The sequence below is a fragment of the Apis florea genome, unplaced genomic scaffold (genome assembly GCF_048593485.1).
Source record: "Apis florea isolate Af1SG1 unplaced genomic scaffold, ASM4859348v1 contig_2298_pilon, whole genome shotgun sequence".
In the NCBI taxonomy this organism is placed as follows: Eukaryota; Metazoa; Arthropoda; class Insecta; order Hymenoptera; family Apidae; genus Apis; species Apis florea.
Window position 1 is genome coordinate 56,110 of NW_028256558.1, and position 20,307 is coordinate 76,416.

General features: G+C 42.0%; 1 protein-coding gene and 1 long non-coding RNA gene across 2 annotated transcripts in view; one reads left to right on the top strand and one right to left on the bottom strand.

The window, feature by feature from the left end:
* Positions 1–20,307, bottom strand: part of LOC147658195 (uncharacterized) — a 126,082-nt gene that overhangs the window by 54,785 nt on the left and 50,990 nt on the right. The gene's annotated exons all lie outside the window — the stretch shown is intronic.
* Positions 3,680–5,486, top strand: LOC100871070 (uncharacterized). Its single transcript, XM_012489255.3, has 3 exons — positions 3,680–3,967; positions 4,078–4,303; positions 4,982–5,486. The coding sequence occupies exons 1-3, from the start codon at positions 3,882–3,884 to the stop codon at positions 5,081–5,083; spliced, it is 414 nt and encodes a 137-aa protein (XP_012344709.1). The 5' UTR covers positions 3,680–3,881; the 3' UTR covers positions 5,084–5,486.

Here is a 20,307-nt window from a genome sequence, read left to right on the forward strand (position 1 = left end):
GTATGCTGTTACAAAATCACCGTCCCCCCTCACCCTTGACACAACAATGATCAGACAGCGGCGAGGTGCTCTCGATCGAGCAGCCGAGGTGCCGGCTATTTTGAATAGTTTCCCACAGGGAGCCGGTGAAAAATCCTTCGTCGAACGACGGAGATCGAACGTCCACGCGTTCTCCACCGCGCACCATCTATGATTCACCAAACGATTCGCGAAACGAGAGAGGAAACGGGACGGAGAGAGGCTCATTATCGTGGAACGAGCATCGAGAGTTAACGTGACTTCGCGAAATAATCTCGGCCTAGAGCGCGTTAACGCGAAATCAGGCGTTCAGATCGTGAGACGAGCGAAACAGAGGCGGCCAACACGTCGCGATACCGTGCCATTTCGATGCAAAACCTCCTCCTTCGAGGAGGTAGAGGGATCACCTTGATCCCTGAAATGTTAGATCGAAACGTTTCCTCTCCGCGTAAAACCTAATCTGTCTCCATCGGTAGAAGTTGTTTCTCTTTCCCGTATCGCGAAATTAGATTACGTATCTCTCCCTCCCCCCTCGAGTATTTATTTATCGTGACCCGTGTTATCCCCGTTGCGATTTCAACACGTTTTCACGCGTGTATTTACGATATTTACGAGAATTACACAAGGCAATTAGAGTATAAATACGGAGTATAATCGTGGCCTGTAACAGTTTAAACACTACGCGCGTGGAAAATCGAACGATTTTCGAGCAGCGGCACGTTACGATTTCTCGCATAATTGCGACACGCGAGTCGCTCTCGATGTTTTTAAACGAGGAACGAACGAGGAAATTATACAGGGTGGATCGTGTCTCGAATGATCGCGTTAAACTGCTTTAAATAAAGCAAACACCGTGAAGAGAGAGACGACTTCTTTCTTCGTTCCGATGAGTTTTGATCGAATTTGATTTATGGTTGGAAACCATATCGGAGGCTGAAACGAACGATCGTGTACCATTTCCAAATCATACCCGGCTAGAAAGGAACGAATAATTTCGCTTATCAATTACACACCATTTGGTCGGTTATTTTCGCGTTACCTCGGCGTGGGAACGCGGGAAGGGCTTCCTACGAATGGGGGAAGCCCTCGAAATTCGATTTCGTGATTACGAGGCGTATCTCGACCACGCTCGGAACCACCTTAGAAACGGTTATTGCTCGCTAAAGTGCTACGAAATTGCACGCGCGTCGTGATCCACACACGCGCGCGCGAGATCCCGATGTTCGAAAGAAAGGGGAAAGAAGATGGAAAGGTGGGGAGGGAGGACGAAAACAAGGGCCGATCGACAGTTATACACCGTTCTCGATCGAGGCATCTTCAACAGGCCTCTCTCGCCTCTCGAGACTCGGATGGCTCATTTTCACCTGGGGTGTACCTTTGGCACACAATCATCCGCCATTAAGCCTGTCTGCAAAAATTTCGAAAAACACCGGAATATCCCTTTACACGGAGGGAACTGAACGAGGAGAGGGGGAGGGGAGGAGAGGAGAGGTGATCTCGCTCAAGTGCATAACCCGTCCGCGGCCCGGCTGTATCACGAACAGCCCCGTGATCTCGCGCCACGATCTTTCAAGATCGAGAGTAAGAGCCGTGGTGGACGAAGAAGAGGAGCGCGAGTGGACGATGGGGCCGGAGAGAGAGGGAGACGGAAGGAGAAAATAAGACGGTGGAGGAGGAGGAGGAGGAGGAGGAGGGGGACGAGTGCTAGATCTCGAGCAACGATCAGAGATCATCTTCCCTGTTCGACCGGCTCCTCTTCCCTTCCCGATCCTCCTAGACGGAGGTGGCGGCGCGGGGGCGGGAAGAGCGGCGTCGCTCCCATTATCAAATTATTCACTCACACCGTGCGCCATCTATCTTCGGGCCCCGCGATCCTAACGTGTTATTATTTGATCCTCACTTTGTTAGCGATCTGACTCTAACAGCCTCGCGATGCGGTGTACCCTGGTAGATCCTGCTCGGTGATCTAGAGTACTTCTCACGATCTCGCGCCACCAGATCGCCGGACCGGAGAGAGAGAGAGAGAGAGCTTTCGGAACGATCGCTCTCGCGGATTTGCTCGTGCATGCCAGAAGCCGTTGCGCTTATTTCTCCACGTTGCGCAGATTACGACGGGCAACGGAATCCTCCTCGCCGGGTGATTGAAGATAAATATCGGTCTAAGGTTGTAAGATACTCGGCCGAGTTGGATTGTTACGAAGAATGGATGGTAATGAGGGATAAATATTTCCCTCGTGATTTCGTATATTTCGCTCGTGGAATCGATCCGGCTGATAGATGTAACAGTATCAGCCGAAGGGAACGTAACCTAACCCCTATCCTGTGTGAGAATACACTCTCAACTCTCGTCCTCGTGCGTTGATTTATCTAGCTTCTAGAACTTTACGAATTCACACGATGAGAATACGCGTGATGCGAAAGATTAATTGGAATCTTGTATGATATCCTAGTTATACTTCTCCGTAATTTGAAAATCCATATCCAAATCCATAGAGCGTACAAAATTATGGCAACAGAATATCGAGGATAAATATACATAAAGAAGCGTCGAACAATTCGAGGCGATCTAAAATATTCAACCATTTCTCGAGAAAAAAAAAAATATATATATATATATATACACGTAAGAGTTCGTGAGAAGGTAAAGGGTTCAAAGGTTAGCCAGGGTACCGTTCCGCGGTTTGACCGTTTTGTTCCACCAGTTCTCGCGTGCGTGAAGATTGCGCGGGTTACGGAAGATGGATCAGCCGGCGGCTGAGCTCTGCCATGATTTCGTTTTTTGCGGGAATCGCCACGAGGTGAGAGACGAGAGATGGATCGAATACTGCCAATACTGAAATATAAGTAACAAGGGCAGCTGAAGGAACGAAACTCGTTGGAAAGGGGCGAGGAGAGGAGCGATAGGCGCAGCTCGTGAGGATCGGGCATAGGTAAGTGGCACTTACGTTTAATACTCGAGTGTGTGGATGAGTGGTGGTCGGTTCTGCACGCGATCGGCTCGCCTCTTCCCTGACCTCGCGTTCGCTAGAACCAATTTCCACGGATAATATGAGCGAGGATCGAAATATTCGTTTTTTTAATTCGCTTCAAATGGGACACGGAGATAAGTCAGTTAATCGCCGATCTGTGTTATTATCGTGATGATGCGTTTATTAGTACATTTTGAAGAATGTTGATTAAAAATTATCAACAAAAAGAGTTGTGGAAGAATCGATTGATACTTTGAAATTAATCTAGAAAATGAAGAGTTTAATCGAACTTAATTATGGATTGATTTAAAATTAAGAGAAAGTGCAACGAATAAAAATTCTATCCATATTTATACGTGATTTCGATACCAAATACCAAATATACAGAAATCTCTGGTTATGTTTAATTCGAATCCATTCGAAAGTAAAATTTGGAAAAAGATATTTTTCACACACGGAGAATAATTGTTCGATAATAACTTTCAATCTCAACACAATTTCTATTTACAAAAAATTACTCTCTCGGGAACAACTAGTACTGAATAATTCTATTCTTAAATAGAATTATATCTTGAAAAAAGTTCAATGCGATTGTATAATTCAATAGAATAAACGTGATAGAAGGATTCCATGTTTCGATAGAAGAAAAGATTAGATTTGTTTTTCAAATGAAACATTGTCGAGAAGACGTTGAATGGCAGATCGAGCGGCGAACGAAGCGATATGAAATCGATCGATCGACGAAAGTCAACTTTTTATAAGACAAAGGACAATTTGGTTTCAATTTGGCTACTTAAGGTATAAACATTCGTAGAAATTTTAAATAAATTAACAAAATTTCTAATATAGTGAAATTCTATCGGTAAAATTTAACTTGGTTAAAGGCACTTTATTATGCCTCTTAATTATCTGAGGAATCCTATGTACGCACTTTGTCTCTTAGCGGCATTTTGCGTACGACAACATATGCAGAACAATAGGTATGAGATAATGGCTTCCGTTATATATAAATATTTTTTAATAATTTTTAATAATACAATATTATCGATATAATGTTATTGTTCTTTTTTTTTTATATATATACGAATAGAATCGAGCAACCGTTAACAAAACGTATGTCGATTCAAACTCCGATATTGATAAACACGAAACCCAATGAAGTGGATTCAAAAATAATAGCACACGCTAAGAACTTCGTAAATGATTTTAACAATAATTTGAACAATATAGACGAACCTGATTTATTGATTAATTGCATACAAATCATCGCTCGACGGGCTCGACAAATCATTGAAAGCATCCAAGTAACCATACCAGTAAATATAATAATTATCTATCAGAAAATAAGTTATAATTATTGACGTATATATTAGTAAAAGTAAATTATTTATTCATGCACGATTATATTTTCTTTTCCTCGAAATGAATTCTGACAATATGAAGTTTCTTACAACGTTATACAACGTGTTTCGCATAAAACAATCTCTCTATTACATTTATATTTAATAATTATAATAGATTTACTATTTTCTTTGTAAGATCATTTTGAGCAAAAAATATTATCGTTTTTAACTTGATTTATCTTCGTTCTTGAGATTGGAAAGTGAGATTACGTAAATGAAATGTAATTGCATTTGCATTTAACTTAATTTTTAATAAGTAATTAATTTGAAACTGTATTTAACATTGATTTACGTTATAACGATTTTAATTAATTTCAAATAAAAAAATGTAAAGAAGATAAATCCAATGATTGAAGAAACATGTTAAAATTTCATCCATTGATTAAGAAAAATCTTATGTTTCTATATTATAATATAAAACGTTATGAATTAAGGTAAATTGTAAATACAGTTTCAAATTAAAAACATTAAAAGTTGAACGAAATGCTTCGATTACTCGTGATTTATATATTATTATTATTATATCGAATTATTTTATTTTCTACGTCTCCAAGACAAATTGATTAAAAAGAAAAAAACTTCCTTTCCTAGGTTTTAAAGACAGATTTCGAAGATTCCGGATTATCTTCATCCAACATTTTTGATTCATTTCTATTCGCAACAAACAACGTCGGTGTCAAATGGTTGGCCTAATATAGAATAACACGCATCGATGATCCACTGAAGAGTACGAAACACTGTTGTTTGACAAAGATTAACAACGGATTAAAGGGGGGGATCCGTATGTGATCTTTGTCAATCGATGGAAAATTTTGCAATTGAAAATGGAAGGCTTTGCTCTGTCGTCTACAAAGATTATCGAATAATTTCGATGAAATCGAAGCAGAATCGGAGAAGATAATAGGCAGACTTATACACTGTTTCCGTGTGAAACAGTTCGGTATTGCGCGCTCAAATAAGCGCCAACGAGCGCGCAAATACCGAATATGATGCAAAAACTAACAACACGCGCGCGTGTTTAAAATGTATTATATATTCATAAAAATGGAAACGTTGCAACGAGAATAAATAAATAAATTTCTGTGTTTATATTAAATACATCCTTGTTATTATTATCATTATTATTATTATTATTATTATTATTATTATATCCCTACTCTTGACACCGATCTTTAAATAATAACCTCTAAATACATTCTTGAAAAATATTTAATAAAAAAACGAGTACTATAACCAAAATTTCAGAATCAATTTTTCCTTCCAACAAACGTGTATTATTAGCATCGATGGACCTCCTAGTTCGACTTCCTCGATTACATTACAAGGTCGATTAATAAATTTACCAATCACGCGTCCAACCTCCGTCCAAGATCAAATGCTAAGCTTCCATATCATCGGTGATCGACTTCCGTTTCCCATACTACCACTCCCAAACAGATCCCACCCTGGAATATTAATAACCAACCCTCCCCACTCCCACTTTCGCTACGTTTCCACAACCTGGTGTCCCACGTTCCTTCCCAAACCTGTTCACCGTGCACAGATATTTATCACTCGAATCTCTCCCTCTCCCTCTCCCTCCGCGTGTCTCGCAATCCATCCGTCAGAACGGTATTCCCAAATCTCTCTCCTTCTCTCTCCCTTCTATCCACCGATTCTAACCGCTGGTGGCGGGCGGACAACAAGAGGCCGAGTACCACCGAGGGGCTCATTTGAATTTTCCCGGACAGGATGTGCACCGCGTGCATTTCAATCCCCTGTGGGGACACCCCGACGAATTATGGAGGAGAGAGAGAGATGGCCCCCTCAACGAACGAAGAGGGAGGGACGTAGACGACGCGGATGGTAGTTTAAGAGCGAACGCCCGGTATCCAGGGCACGTCCGGAGCGCCAACAGAACTTATTGTCGTGCGCACGACTCGCCGGGGCATTTTAATATTTCCGCTGAATGCGCCGAGAAAACGGTCGAACGTGGGCCCGGCGACGGGAAGAAAACGAAAGGAGAGGAGAGGGAGAGGGAGGAGGGGAGGGTGGTGAGGGAAGGGAAAAATGGGGAGGAGGGAGGCGCAAACCGGAGGCGAGGAATCGTTACGCGACAGTGCCACTGGTCTTGGTTTTTCGACCCGTGACAGGTGGAGTGGCCACGGGGAACCCTTTGTTTTTTTTTTTTTTTTTTTTACACGGAGCGAGAGACTGCTCGGTCGAGACAACACCATAGCACCATAGTTTAGAGGAGGCTGGCGCCACGAAGCGCATAACGATACTCGAATTTAAATATTCACTCCCTGGCCGGCGTTGAAAATATATTGCCGACAGTTTGTTACCTCGTGCCTCTACGGCTTGTCGAGAGACATAAAACGATCTTTTCTTTGCACCAAAGCGAATTTGCGTGCAAGGGGTTTTTTTCTTTTTTTTTTTTTTTTTTTTGTTAGCCGCTGGTGTTTGGACAATTAGCATGTTGGACGAAGTTTTGGAAAAGGGGCGATTGTGTCTTGAATGTTTTCGCCAAATAGCCTGGCCGTCAATGGGCTTATTCTTCCCCGTGTTTATTGTGTATTGTGTCGCGCTGAAGCCTTTCATATTTTATCGAAGATAATTCGATGACAACCACTATTGACTCGCGATATATGGAAGATATATCTATATATGGAGACTTTCTTTAACGTTCTTTTATTTTTCTCTTTTTTAACTCATTACCAGAATAACGAACGAATTATATTCGAGATTATTTGAGATTAATTACTTGATATTTTATTATATCGACGATTCTAAATTAAATTGTTATTAGATTAAAATTAACAATAAAGAAATTAACTTTATCCTGTATTTACTAAAGGAAAAAAAAAAAAGAAAATTTGTACGTGTGTTATGCAAAGACTACGACCAACCATTCCTTCCTTCCTTAAAATTTCATATAGAATAAAAACGATTGAATCGCTTGAGCATACATTTCTTTCGAAAGAATTTCTCCAGTTTCCCCGAAACTCCAGTTGCCATCAGAAAATTCACCTAAATTCCCAAATGACGGATGCTTTCCACGGATAATCCGCTGCGTGCTAAGCACACGCTGCATCAAGTAGGTATATTTCACCTGGGCCAGGAGATCTATCACTCGAAACCGTGCATCCGCTTGCAACGCGTCTGTGAGTGATGCACGACAAACCCCCTGATAAATTGTGCGGGGCCCCAACGAGTGTCACCGCCGTTATCGTGCCTCTCCCCCCTCTAACGCCGGTGCAAATCGTTCTGGTAGCCCGATACATTTACATATTATGCGTGCACGGTAGCTGTGGTCCTTTCAATGAATCGCGTACTGACTGTTAATGCCGATGGAACGTAGGGAAGATAGTTTTCGACGTCGAGATTGCGCGAGTCAAGTTTGGAAACAGAGAGAATTCTTCTGGGAACGAAAACAAGCTAAATCTGTATTGCTTTTCTGTTTACGAACTGTTGTGTGAAATTATTCAAAGACATATAAAAATATGCAAATATAGATTACATTCGTATAAACGATTAGTGTGAATTTGTACAACGAATGGATTAAGAAAAACTATAGTAGAAATATGTGAAACTTGAAAAAGTTGCGTAGATTGTTAATCGCGTAAAGAAAGACTCGAGTAGAGAATTGATTCGTTTAAATAAATAAGTCGAATGAATTTCGAAATTATTATAGTTAATCGAAGTATCGTCGACATAGTATTTCAAAGGAAAGATCGAAATACAAGAAACGATAAGATACATCGTTCCTTCGGCTTCTTCATTTCTATTCTTGTCAACAACATGTTCGAACTCCTTCCATCCGTTATTATGCCGTGGATGTAAATCGTTAAACCGATAAATTTTCTATTGAAATGCATTCGACCTGGATAAACCTTCACCGTAATAAACTCACGACAAAATGAAGATCTCAGTGGGTAAGAGCGTGGAACACGAATCGATATCGCGTGAGGGGATGATTCACGCCGCTTCGACGTCCAACGAGATCCGGATACACCGGCGGAGGCGATTTCGTTATATAAGCGACCGAGAGAATATCGTGGTTCTTGCAATTAGGCTAACCAATAGGGGACCACTTGGATCGCGTGCCACGAGGCAACGATGCAATTCTTATTGCTACAATATAACAATTGCACCTTTGGGGAACGATCGTAGGACGCGTGTTGCAACTAGCTTGATACGTGCATCCGTTACTTGAACTTTGATTCGAAATGTTTAGCAAGGGATCCTTGCAACCGTCTCCTAGTTCTCAGGGACTAGCGTTGCTCAATCGATTTTGTTCGATTTTTATTAAAGAAAGAGTCTCGAATCTCCTTCTTAAATGGAAAAGAATTTTATGTATCTACTACACAAAGAAATTATAAATTACATTCTCGAATATGTATATATTTACGACATGATCGTTTGACAAAATTTCAAACAAATAAAAATGAATTCATTCCTGGAAAAAAATTCTGGAAATATCTAATTCGATTTTCATTAAATTATATACCTCAACTCCGTGTCAACAACAACGAATTCCGCAAAGTGGAACGAAGCCGACATCGTGCCTGCGAGAACACCATACTCACGATTACGAAACGGTTCGCACACGTTTCGCCACCGACCGAGCAACGAAACATCCATCGAAGGGAGATGAACCTGCAAATGACTTTCACGCTTGCTCGAGACCATGAAACAAGATAAACGGGCTCTGCCTACGTTTTTTTTTTTTTTTTTTTAACCGTGTCGCACGAGTTATTCCCTTCTGCACGAGTAAAACCATGGCGCGAGGTACATCGAGTCATCGCCTCGGATCGAACCGGTCAAATCCGAGATCGGGTGGGAGAGATGTGTTTGATCGAGCGGCGAAAGAAGGCGGAGAGGATCGTATCTTGCGTAGACGTCTCGCATCACCGGATGCGCGTGTGCCTCCCTCGCTTCCGGTCGCAACGTTGGCCGAAGCTCATTGCCATGCTCGTCGCCTCGCCCGTCCCCGGAATATGAAAACGAAATCATATTCTTTGTCTACCTCTCTCACCGATCGGTTCCCTTTCATCTCCTCCATTTAACGAGTCCCATTGTACGATACGAACACTATTCAATCACGGTTTAACGTGTTTTTATTATTCATTCGCGTGGCGAAGTTGAAAATGCGATAGAGGCAAGTTAGATAATGCATTCTTATATTGGAGAAGAGTATTGGTGCATGAGCTTTAGCTTATTGAGACAGGTTGCAGAAATAAATTTTTCTCATTCTGTTGTTATAAATTATATTTGATTTTTTTCTTCATTTCAGAAATCTGGTATTGTCGTATCGAAAATTGAATACGGTAAATATAAATGTGTGCTTTGAAAGAGTTTTATACTCTAATGTTCTTTTCGTGATGGTTGCACTTGTAAAAGAGAGATTATTAGAAGAGATGATGTCTTGTTAAATTTAAAATTTTAAGAATATTTTATTTGTGAAGTAGAGAAAAATTAATAAAGTTTATTATTATATTTTCATAATGAATATACTCTTAACGAGATATTTTAAAAGAATACGAACAATATTAACGTTCGTTTTATTGATTTTTTTTTTTTCAAAAATGGGTCACGTTATCTAGTTTTCAATACATAGTCTGTAATATTTTACTTTGCGGCAACGATTGTATTACCTGTACAAATTCGACGATAATTCGAAATGGTTGAATTTCTGCGGGTGTTTTACGTAATGAGTACCGACAACAAATGTGAATAGAGATAAACAAATAGGTTGTTCAACGAGCGTGAAACATAAAGATGGTTCGATCCCAGGATGATCCATTTGGGCTTTAAGGCCCACTGGATTCTCTTTCGTAAGGGCAGCGCGATATTTCTCAATATCGCTCGTTAAGACGGCAAAATCCACAACCACGTAATTGCAGCGATCATACGTTAGTTAGGTTAATAACTTTGCATTATAAATGTATTAAGCTCGAATCCAATTACGTCGGTTGCGAGACGGTGTAACGTTGATTTCTCTCGCCGTGGCGATTAATAACACGAAAAACGGGGCTACGAGAGTGGCAGGGAAGAAATTTGAACACGGAAATTAGGGATTTGTAATTGGAGAAGACTGGTGGAATTAGCTTGTAACTATAATTAATATTCGGTTCGACTTCTTCGAGGTTAGGAACGAGAACGAGAACAGAAGAACCATTGCAGAAATTAAATTTCCTAGCAAGTTAATTTAATAAAATATTTAATTAATATTTGATTAAAAATAATTTAAATTCAACGGAAAGAATAAAATAGTTAAATCGAGGAGAATATAATCCGAACTTTAATCGTAAATATCCTATTTACGTATCAATATGCACACCTGTATATAGAAAAATGAATAAATGCATAGAATGAAAGAATCAAAAAGAATGTATAAAACTGCGATAAGAATGAAATAATCGCAGGAATAAAAGCAATAAACACGGAAGCAATTTGATTCTTAACGCGTTAAAGTTAATTTCGTTTAATCGAATTCGCAAACGATCATATTACGCCAATCGACCTGAGAACCGCAAATACCTCAAAGTTACACCAGCTTAATTGGCGATTAAGTAAGACGGCAGTTTCCGCGTGAGTGGCTCGACAGAAGTGGCAGAAAAGAAAAATCAAGGAACACGTTGGGGCATGCGACAGCCCCGGATGCTTTCCAATGTTTCCCGCAATTTGCAATCATGAACGCCCAGTGCACGCGATGCGCATCTGGTGCATTCGAACGTCACGCTCTCCAGTGATTTTAACGCCTGTCAGAGCGGCATCGCGCCGATCTTCGGGGCGCAACAGAGCGGAACAAAGTTTGCGCTCGGCTTTTCTTACATTTTCTAATCGACTTTGTAATGCATCGAGACACCTCTGTGTATGAACATTAGCGGCCGTTCACGTGAAATTGAATTGGAAAGAGAGGATTAACTTGTTTCGGGAGGCGAAAGAAAAAAAGAAAGAAGAAGAATTCCCTTTCGCAGAATCAATTTCTAATATAATTCGGTTTAAACAATTTCGCGTCGTATCCATTCTTTATATTGCAATTTCACAAGATAGAAGCATTATTTGTTCATTGTTGCCCCGTGTATGTATATTTACAGCTGATTATACAGCCTGTAATTAGAAATTTCTTAAAAATCTTGAGAGATAAGCAAATGAGCGAAAGATTTAAGACAGAGGAGGACACACAATAGAACAATACATCTTGGGGAGAGTACGGTGAGCGAGATGACACGCAAATAAGTGTGCGAATGGTGACGATGTAACGCGGTCGCCGGTGCATTAGGTGAATGGAAAAAGCGAGTGGCAATTAGTCGTAGCTTGGAAAAACGCGGAATATTGCGAAAAAAAGCAATAAAAAAAGATAGAGGAAACTTGGAAGGATTCGAAGGAGAAGAAATTCAACTCACGATTGGAGAAGAACACGATAAAAGAATCGTGAATAATGAAAAGAAAAAAAAAATTTCTTAAATCTAAGGGAAAAGAAATATAATTTCTTTTTGAAAAGAATAAAAAATAGGAAAAAGACTCGAAGGAACAGTTCAAGAGTAGAAAAGGAATCGAAGAGGAAGAAGAGAATGAAAAGAACGAATTCGAAGCGAGCTGCGTCGGTGGACGTTGACGGCCGTCACGGAAGGAGGGCGTTACGCACACGCATGCACACGATTGTGTCATAGATGTCATAATCTTACGTAATTGGGAGCCATCGTCGGGCATTTGTAAGCCGCACGCATGCGAACTGGCCGAGCGGTACGCACAGCAATTTGCTTTTGATTCGGTATTGTAAATTGTGTCGCGGGAAAAGTGATGTCCGTGATTGGGAAAGCGTTAGCTAGAAATAATGGTAACGATAACGTTACCACCAATTCGTTCCTACCAACTTCGTTTTCATCATTCATTAACGCTTCACCAGTTTACACGCCAAGCGTAAATTTTCCAATAAAGCAAATTAAACCCCCCTTACTTTTGCATAAAATTTTAAATCTCTACCTGCACATTATTATCGTACATTAATTTCAGCTGGGCATTTCGTACATTTAACGTCATATTCGTTTATTGTCAAAAAAAACTTATCAAAATTACGAATTATTAATAATAACCTCTCTTGCCACTCTCTTCTTATCCGTTAATAAGTAAATAACCATCGAATTATCGATTTATTTGCAAACGTCTGGACGCAGCTTGAATAATTCATGAGAAGGCAAGAGTCGAAAGCTGATGTTTCTCTCTGACCATTGATCAGCCCCATCCGTGTTATAATTAATTTTTACCATGGCTGGCCCCCGTTTCGCCTCACGGACATGGCTCCCGTCCAATCTAACATCAACCAGGTCGTTACCAATCGCGAGGGAACGTTAGCTTCCCGCGTGGGACACGAGGTCGGCCAATTCCTTTCGTAACTCGCCCCGATCATATGCGACGAGCGCACCACCCGCGGCCATTATGAAATAACGATATATATATTCCGCTCGGTACACTGAAACCGCACCACGATTTGTATCAACTTGTACTTGTTACGATACACCATGTATGGATTCGCATTTCGGTTTCGTTCGCGATTGCACACACACACACACACACATATACGTGTACGTGCGCGCGTATGGTCAATTTCACCGTTTGATAGAGGGGAAAATCGAGCACGTAATCGATCGAGAAACCGGCGTAATAACGTATTCAGGGTAGCAAGAGCAAGTAGACCAAGCCTAAGTACCTGCGAAACGAACGATTATCGTGTCACGATACTCTAACGTTTTGGAATTTATTGGGTGATGATATTACGACGATTTGCTCTTTTAATTTATTATTGATTCGTTAATTTGAAGGGTTTTTTTTTTTTTTCTTTATTTGAAGAAGCGGATATAATAACGAAGAGAAAAAAGGTGTACGATGATGGGCGTGTCAGGTGAAGAAGAAACGGCGATCAATTTCTTCTGATAGGGGAACGTTGATCTTTATTGCAGAGGAGGAGAGAAGTATCGATTGGTAAGGGTATGAGTCTGTGGAGAATGAATTCTGTAGGTGAGAGGAGGGGTCATCCGCTCATTACTTATACCACCCCCGAGAAAAAGCGAACTCGTGAGCCACCCTCTCAAGACGAATTAGCAAATCTAACGTAATAATTAAATTATCGGTGTAGCGATGGTTCAGGTAGTTAAAGACACGCTGTTCACTACGGATCGTGCTAATGAACCGTCCCGCGCAAATGGCAGTGGGAATAAATTTGAATTTCCATTACGTCCACACCGCTGGCTGGGATGCCTGTCTGCGAAGACACGGATCTTCTTGATGAGCAACATTTAGAGAAATGGGACGTGCAAACGTCGACGACAAAAAAGAATCCGCTCTCTAATGCTTCGAGTGGAAAATTTATTTCGTCACCAAGATAAGAATTTTTCCCACAGTTTAGAGATTATTTATCAGCAACAAATTGTTGTATAAATTTATTGCAAGAAATCGAACTATTCCTTTTTATCCTAAAAATGATAAAACAAAATAAAAACAGAGGACAACGTTTAATATGGTTATTTCAAATATTCTTCTTTCCAATATCGAACAAGATAATAGTATATTTCTCTGAGCGGATAACGGATACATTCAAAGAGACATAGAAGATTATAATTGACGTGGGAATAAGAATAACGCTCGTTCAAAATATCAAAATCCGATCATCCAGCGAAATAATCGTTCGTCTAACTCGGAAATATAACGAATACATCCGGCACGTATATTAAGCATCGTCGTGGTACGGCCATAAACGCGGTACAAATATCTGACATTTACATCGTTGCATATTTATTGGCGTTACTTTGCATAAACGGTCCTGAATATACATGCGCGTCATCGAACCGCGCCGCGATAGCGAATTTCATTGACTTCAAACTCGGATCGTGGGCAATTATACACGGGCCGGGAACGTAATGCGACACATCTATATTTACATTTCATTTTCATCGTGGCTGGCACGTCAGATTTCCATGCCCGGTTAATTGCACGCTCTTCTCTCCATGTTCACGTATCGTGTATTGCATGTCCCGGCGATATCCGACGCGCGAATCGAGATAGAAATATAAAGGGGAAGAAGATGTAAGGAGAGGAAAAAAAAAATGCGTATATAAAACGAAATAAAGGAGAGGAAAAGAAGCGACAAAGTAGCACGCGTCACACGTTCAGAGGGCAACACGAACGGACGAACCGTGGGAGGAAGCCATTTAGAAACCCAATCCACCTGTTAATCCAATCGCCACGAAGCCGCTTGAGAACGTCTTTAATTGAGTGCCACCTATGTGTTCCTCTCTCGACGACCGGCAGAGGCAGTGTGTGTCCTAGGAAAGGCATGCTCGGTTCCCCTCCCCCCTCCACGAGTTAAATTCGATGAATCGAACACACGTTGACGGGGATTAATCAACTTTCGTCGGCCAGATGAGAGAAGCCTGACATCTTCATTGCAACATCTCTCGAACCGAGAAGAAAGAAAAAAAGAAGAGAAGAGAAAAGAAAAGGCGAAAGGAGCGGATAATAATAATGAAAGGGGGATAGAAGGGGAGTCGAAACGGTGCGAGAAAGTGCAGCACGACGATCACGAACGTATTATTGCCTTATTTTCATTTCTGCGACCGGCGATCGTGTGTCTTCGCGTAAAAGTTCAAGATGTCGATTACGAAATCGAATCCGTGTCTCTCGACTCGTGCGTGGTGAGGTGCCAGGGTCGACACGTTCGAGATCGAGCTATCAGCTTAGCCAGCTCTAACGAAGATCGATACATTCGTTAATTAACGAATAACGTTTCCTTTTCTTTCCCCTTTTTATTCTTTTTCGTTTCTTCTTCTCTGCCCTGTACACGAGTCGCGCGTTTTAACCCCATATCTACGTCTCGTGCAATTAAATCTCTGCACACGAGAGTGACGCATAAGCGCGAGGTCGTCGCTCGAACTAATTAGCACATTCCACACGGATGATGTTACGAAACGTGAGATAGACGCTCTATAATAGGAGCGGTGATACCCACGTTGAAATAATCGATACACGAGGATTTATTGCGCCGCCTTACACTACGTTTTCACGGTGGATTCATTTATTACGACACGATTGGCTCGTAGCCAATTTCGACCGGACGAAAAAAATCGATTCGATTCGACCTAATTAAGCGGATGGGAGCCGTCTTTTCTCCCTCGTTATTGCCAGAACCTCCCACGGATGTCACGACGAAAGTAGGTGAGGTAGAAATGGTGAAATTCTTAATCCTTTCCCCGTGAACGTTACTCACTCACTCACTTACTTACTTACTTTATTAAAATTTTTAAATAGAATTTCTATCCATCCTCGTTCGTTCCTTAATCCTAGAAGTAAGTCCTGATGTAAAGAAATCAACAAGGTGTACCTTATATAACAGAAGAAGAATGGATACACGCAGATTTTAATTTAATAAGAATATTACTTATACCTAGCTCGAAATTCTAGCACATGAATAATGAACCAAATGGATTAAACTTAACGAACATCACAATATCGCTAATCTTATATAATACGTTTAGTATATTAAACGTGGACTAACCTACAGGCCTTACGTGTTCCTGTAACTGTTCCAAAACGATAGGTACGAGCACGAATCGCGATATCAAGATCGTGTTGCCTTCGACACCTGAACCCGAGTTATTGGGCACGTGTGAATTAAACCGTACACGATCCACGATGAAAATCGATGTAATTCTAATTCACTTTTATATTTCTCGCATAAAGAAAGAGAAAGAGGAGATCGGCCCACGCTTATCGCGATAGGCAGCTGACGCGAATTACGAACGGGAACTTTCTTCCTTTGCAAAGATGATCGTCTCGCTAGGGCAAAATACAGCACTGGGTTAGGCCAGGTCGTTCTTCCGACTACATTTAATCTAACTTGTTTTGATTGAGTTTTCTTTTCTTCGATAAAATACGGATAAATCGATTCGATTAGACTCGTACGAACAGCTGTTGGAATCCAGAAACGTTGAGATAGGTCAACTAATAATTCTGTGGGCGACGAGCGATCACGGTTCGCTTGCTCGGCATTGTCTCATCGTAATGACTCGGCTCGCCAGTCGTTGACCGCAATATGTTTCCGGAAAATCACACGCGAAACGATCGCGATGACAACCTATCGCGGTGAAAGCTTCCCATTCTTTCGTTCGTAGACTAATTTTTTCGAAAGAGTGCAAATGTAAATAGCGTATCCTTTATTTTTACTCGTTCAAATTATTGCGTTAGATAATAGAAACAATAATATCAAGAGCGAGACGCCGTGGCGGAGGCTGTGAAGCCCCCGACGATACGGGGTTCACCGCCACGGACTTGAACCCCTCGAGAACTCTTTCCCTTAACATATTTATATCGTTATATATATATTTCTCTTGTACTTATCTCGTATTTGAAAATAACGTACTAACGTGAGCATGTTGACTGTTATACTGATACGATAAATGGAAGCATAGCGAAACTTATACACTTGCAATTTTCACGCGTATTCACGCGAGCGGAAAAGCGGTTAACCGGCATCAAAAGCGCGGAGCAGCGGCGTGTACGATGTGTAGACTTCTTTTGCCACATCCCTCTTTTTTTCATGTACTGCTCGTTTCGTATTCCCGTGCCACCGTCGACCACGACGCCACCGTACATTCTAAGAGACTGACTCATCCGAGTCCAGTGCCTCTTCTTCATCGACACAGGACGCTCCGCGTCTGGTCACGTCCCGTGGCACGGAGAGCTGCATTACGCACCCTTCGTACACGCTTCTATGCGCTCGACTCTTAAACAGGTGCCTACGATGTATTATCTCTTGCGTGCAATGAGACCTGCTAACGCGGAACACGTCCGTCCTCGCATTACAATGAAGAATACCGGCGTCGCGAATAACGAAACGGAAAAGGACATTGGCGGGAGAGGAAATCCTCGATCATTATGCCCGCGAGCTCTAAAATCGGCGTCGGTGTGTCACAATGAGGATATTTTAAGACACTGAACGTCGCATTTGGAGTAGGAAACGAGGAAAACGACCGTTTCTGCCCGACACTGGGACATAACAACACGTTAAGTGTTGAAAGTTGGAAACAGTTCTGCGGCCGTACACTGAATAATACATGAATATATTTTAACAGTACACGCGAGCAAGTGAAAAGAGAACCTACTTTGTTCATCTACTGTGTACTAGAAAAAGAGACAAATGAAAGCTGTCGCTTGTACGAAATTATCAGGATAATAGATAAATCTGCTGCGTGACCTGTTATTAGTTAGTATATATATAATAAATCGAAGGAATATTTTTTACACCCGATAAAATCAGTCTCCATCTATCCTCTTTAAAAAGTTATTAAAATCTTCACCTTTATCTTAACCATTATAATTGCTAAAACGAAATCATTTCGTTTCTAGGAAACAAGATTTCATTCAAATTCGTCCGATCGTTTCACTCGATCAACAAAAAACCTCGAAAAAAATTTAATACTCAAATCGATGGATTAAAATTCTACGAGCGGATCGTACATTATCACCTTCTTCTCGATTTAACGCCTATCCCTGCCGATATAAAGAAGGCGTACAAGCCATTACACATTAAATCACCTGAAACGCATCCAAACGTTCCTTTCATTCCCTTTTTTCGGATTCATCGAAAGCACGGACACGCGATGCCGGCGTCCAAATACGTGTAAACGCGTGCAACGGCGCGTTGCGCATTGCCGCTCGAGCGCATACGATTCACGCGAGCACGAGAGGAGCCGTCGATGCGTATCCAGCTATCCACGTGCCAGCCGTTGCGTGCGACACGCCCAGTGCGTGGCTCGTACCACACGCACATACGTGCCGCGCGAACCGAGATTTATGCCATTGGCCGCGAACCACGCCGCTCGTTTATCGGCCGTTCCACGCGCGCGGATCACGGCAACGAACCAGCTAATCGCACCTTGCACCGTCTGTCGTTTGTCCTCTCCCAGTCGTTTACTCTCATAAACATTCCATTCGTTCTCGTTTCCTCCGACCACAAATCCTCATCCATCCTTATCTCTCGCCACTTAAAAACTTTCGCGCTCCTTTGGAATCTCTTTCGCGAGAAATATATTAAAACTTGGAGAGGAATATTCCTCTCGCCCTTCTTCACAAATTCATCCCTCAGATCCCCGAGAAATCAGTTACGAAAAATCTAGGATCACCCGACAGGTGCCCGTTCCTTATCCCGATTCCCATCATCCACTTTTTCTTCTTTTCTTTTCTTTTCCTCGGGGAAAACGTCGGATGGTCAAAGCAGGTGCGCCAAGGAGAAAACGATGGATGCAAGAGCAGGGGCGCCGCTCTGCTTCGCGATTTCCTTCGTGCTTGCGAATCGACGAGTGAGTCAGCCGAGGGAACGTGTGCACGTTGAAGGGAGGGGAAGGGAAGGAGAATGAAAGGAGTGGAGAGTTTGTTGGTTTCCGAGAGCTGGCCCTCCTCGTCGTCGTCCTGGTACGGAGGCTTGCCGGATACGCGTTCCCTGCATCTGTAACGAGGGGTGCGCACCTCCGACACGCCGGTTGCAGCGTGGTTGCGCGCGATGCATAAAAGCGCAGCCCATGGCCGACTATCGGCGGTCTCGCGAGCAACAGTTCTACGCGCCTCGCCACTTATCCAGCCCGGGGCATTGAAATGCAATCCCTCGCGCGGATGATTTATACCTCGCCAATGCCCGCCCGCGGGGCAGGATGTCGCACGTCCCTTCTTTATGTCTCTATCGTTCGCCTTCGAAAATATCCCGCAGCGCCGAGGCGCGTTACGCTTGACACGTACGTACCAGCACGATCGGCGCCACCATTCGATTGCGGATCGAATCCGAACGATCGATCGGTTGAAAAACCTCGAATACGGGCCTTTTTTCCAAAATTTCTCTCCTTCGTTTCTTTCGGGGTGAGAATCATTTAAGGGAATCGATTCGAGTTTGAGAAAATTAACAGAGGCAAGACGATCGTTTCGTGTCGATAATTTGATACAGTAAGTAATTGATATATATCTTTGACGAATTTTTAAATTTTCAATAATGGATCTCTCGCAGCAGAGGATTTTTTCGATTTAAGAATCGCGAAAAACGAATTCTCGCATAATCGAACGCTTGTTAACGCATCATCATCGAATCATTTTCGACCGGAGATCGTTCAGAAATTCGGCACGCGGCCTCGCGGAACGACGATAAACAACACCATTGCGGTGCACGCGGACCGAATATCGATTCCCAAGTTCACGAAGCGGTGTAACGAACCGGAATAACTCGTGGCCGTTTACTTAGGGGAAAGTCTTACCACTTATCCTTTGTTTTCGATTAAGATCGGAACATCATAATCGCGTGGGAAGGCGGGATATCGTAGGGTGTTATTAAATCGAGCGGAAAGAATCGAGCGTGAATAGAGCTGTCTACTCGCCTTGTGTATCATGTTATAAACTCAACATCGAATTAACACATAATCGAACCAGAACCGGGTTAAACTCTTGTTCACAGATTCTTGCGCGTGATTACTCACCGCGTAACGAAATGCCAAAAATGTTTTACGTTTCAAAATATAGATTCCCAAAAGTTCGTTCTCCTTCTATCGTTCTATCAAATATTTATCAAAAATATAACCATTCACACGGATAAAACGGATTTCAAATTTTTAATAAATAAAAAGTACATCCCCAAGCTCTTCTGATTTCGTATATAAATTTTGAGACCACTTTAGGGATCTGTTTTGTTAATTCTCGACTGGATGGAAGAAATTGTGGTTAAATCTACACGTAACCAAGATCATATCCCGCTCTATATCCGAACGCATTAGAAACGGGCGAGCGTGTAATAACCGGAGACCGAAAAATTAGCATCTGCCGGCCGGGAGACAATGCCTGATTTGAATAACAATGTCCGCTACCGTGTGGGCTTCTAACTCTTAACTATGGGTTTCTAG

Bases quoted from the DNA above. Each gene is read 5' to 3' on its own strand.
- LOC100871070 (XM_012489255.3), top strand. From the start codon at position 3,882: ATGCCTCTTAATTATCTGAGGAATCCTATGTACGCACTTTGTCTCTTA. The intron at 3,968-4,077 runs GTATGAGATAAT...ATATACGAATAG, and splicing joins CAACATATGCAGAACAATAG to AATCGAGCAACCGTTAACAA. The intron at 4,304-4,981 runs GTAAATATAATA...TTCCTTTCCTAG, and splicing joins GCATCCAAGTAACCATACCA to GTTTTAAAGACAGATTTCGA.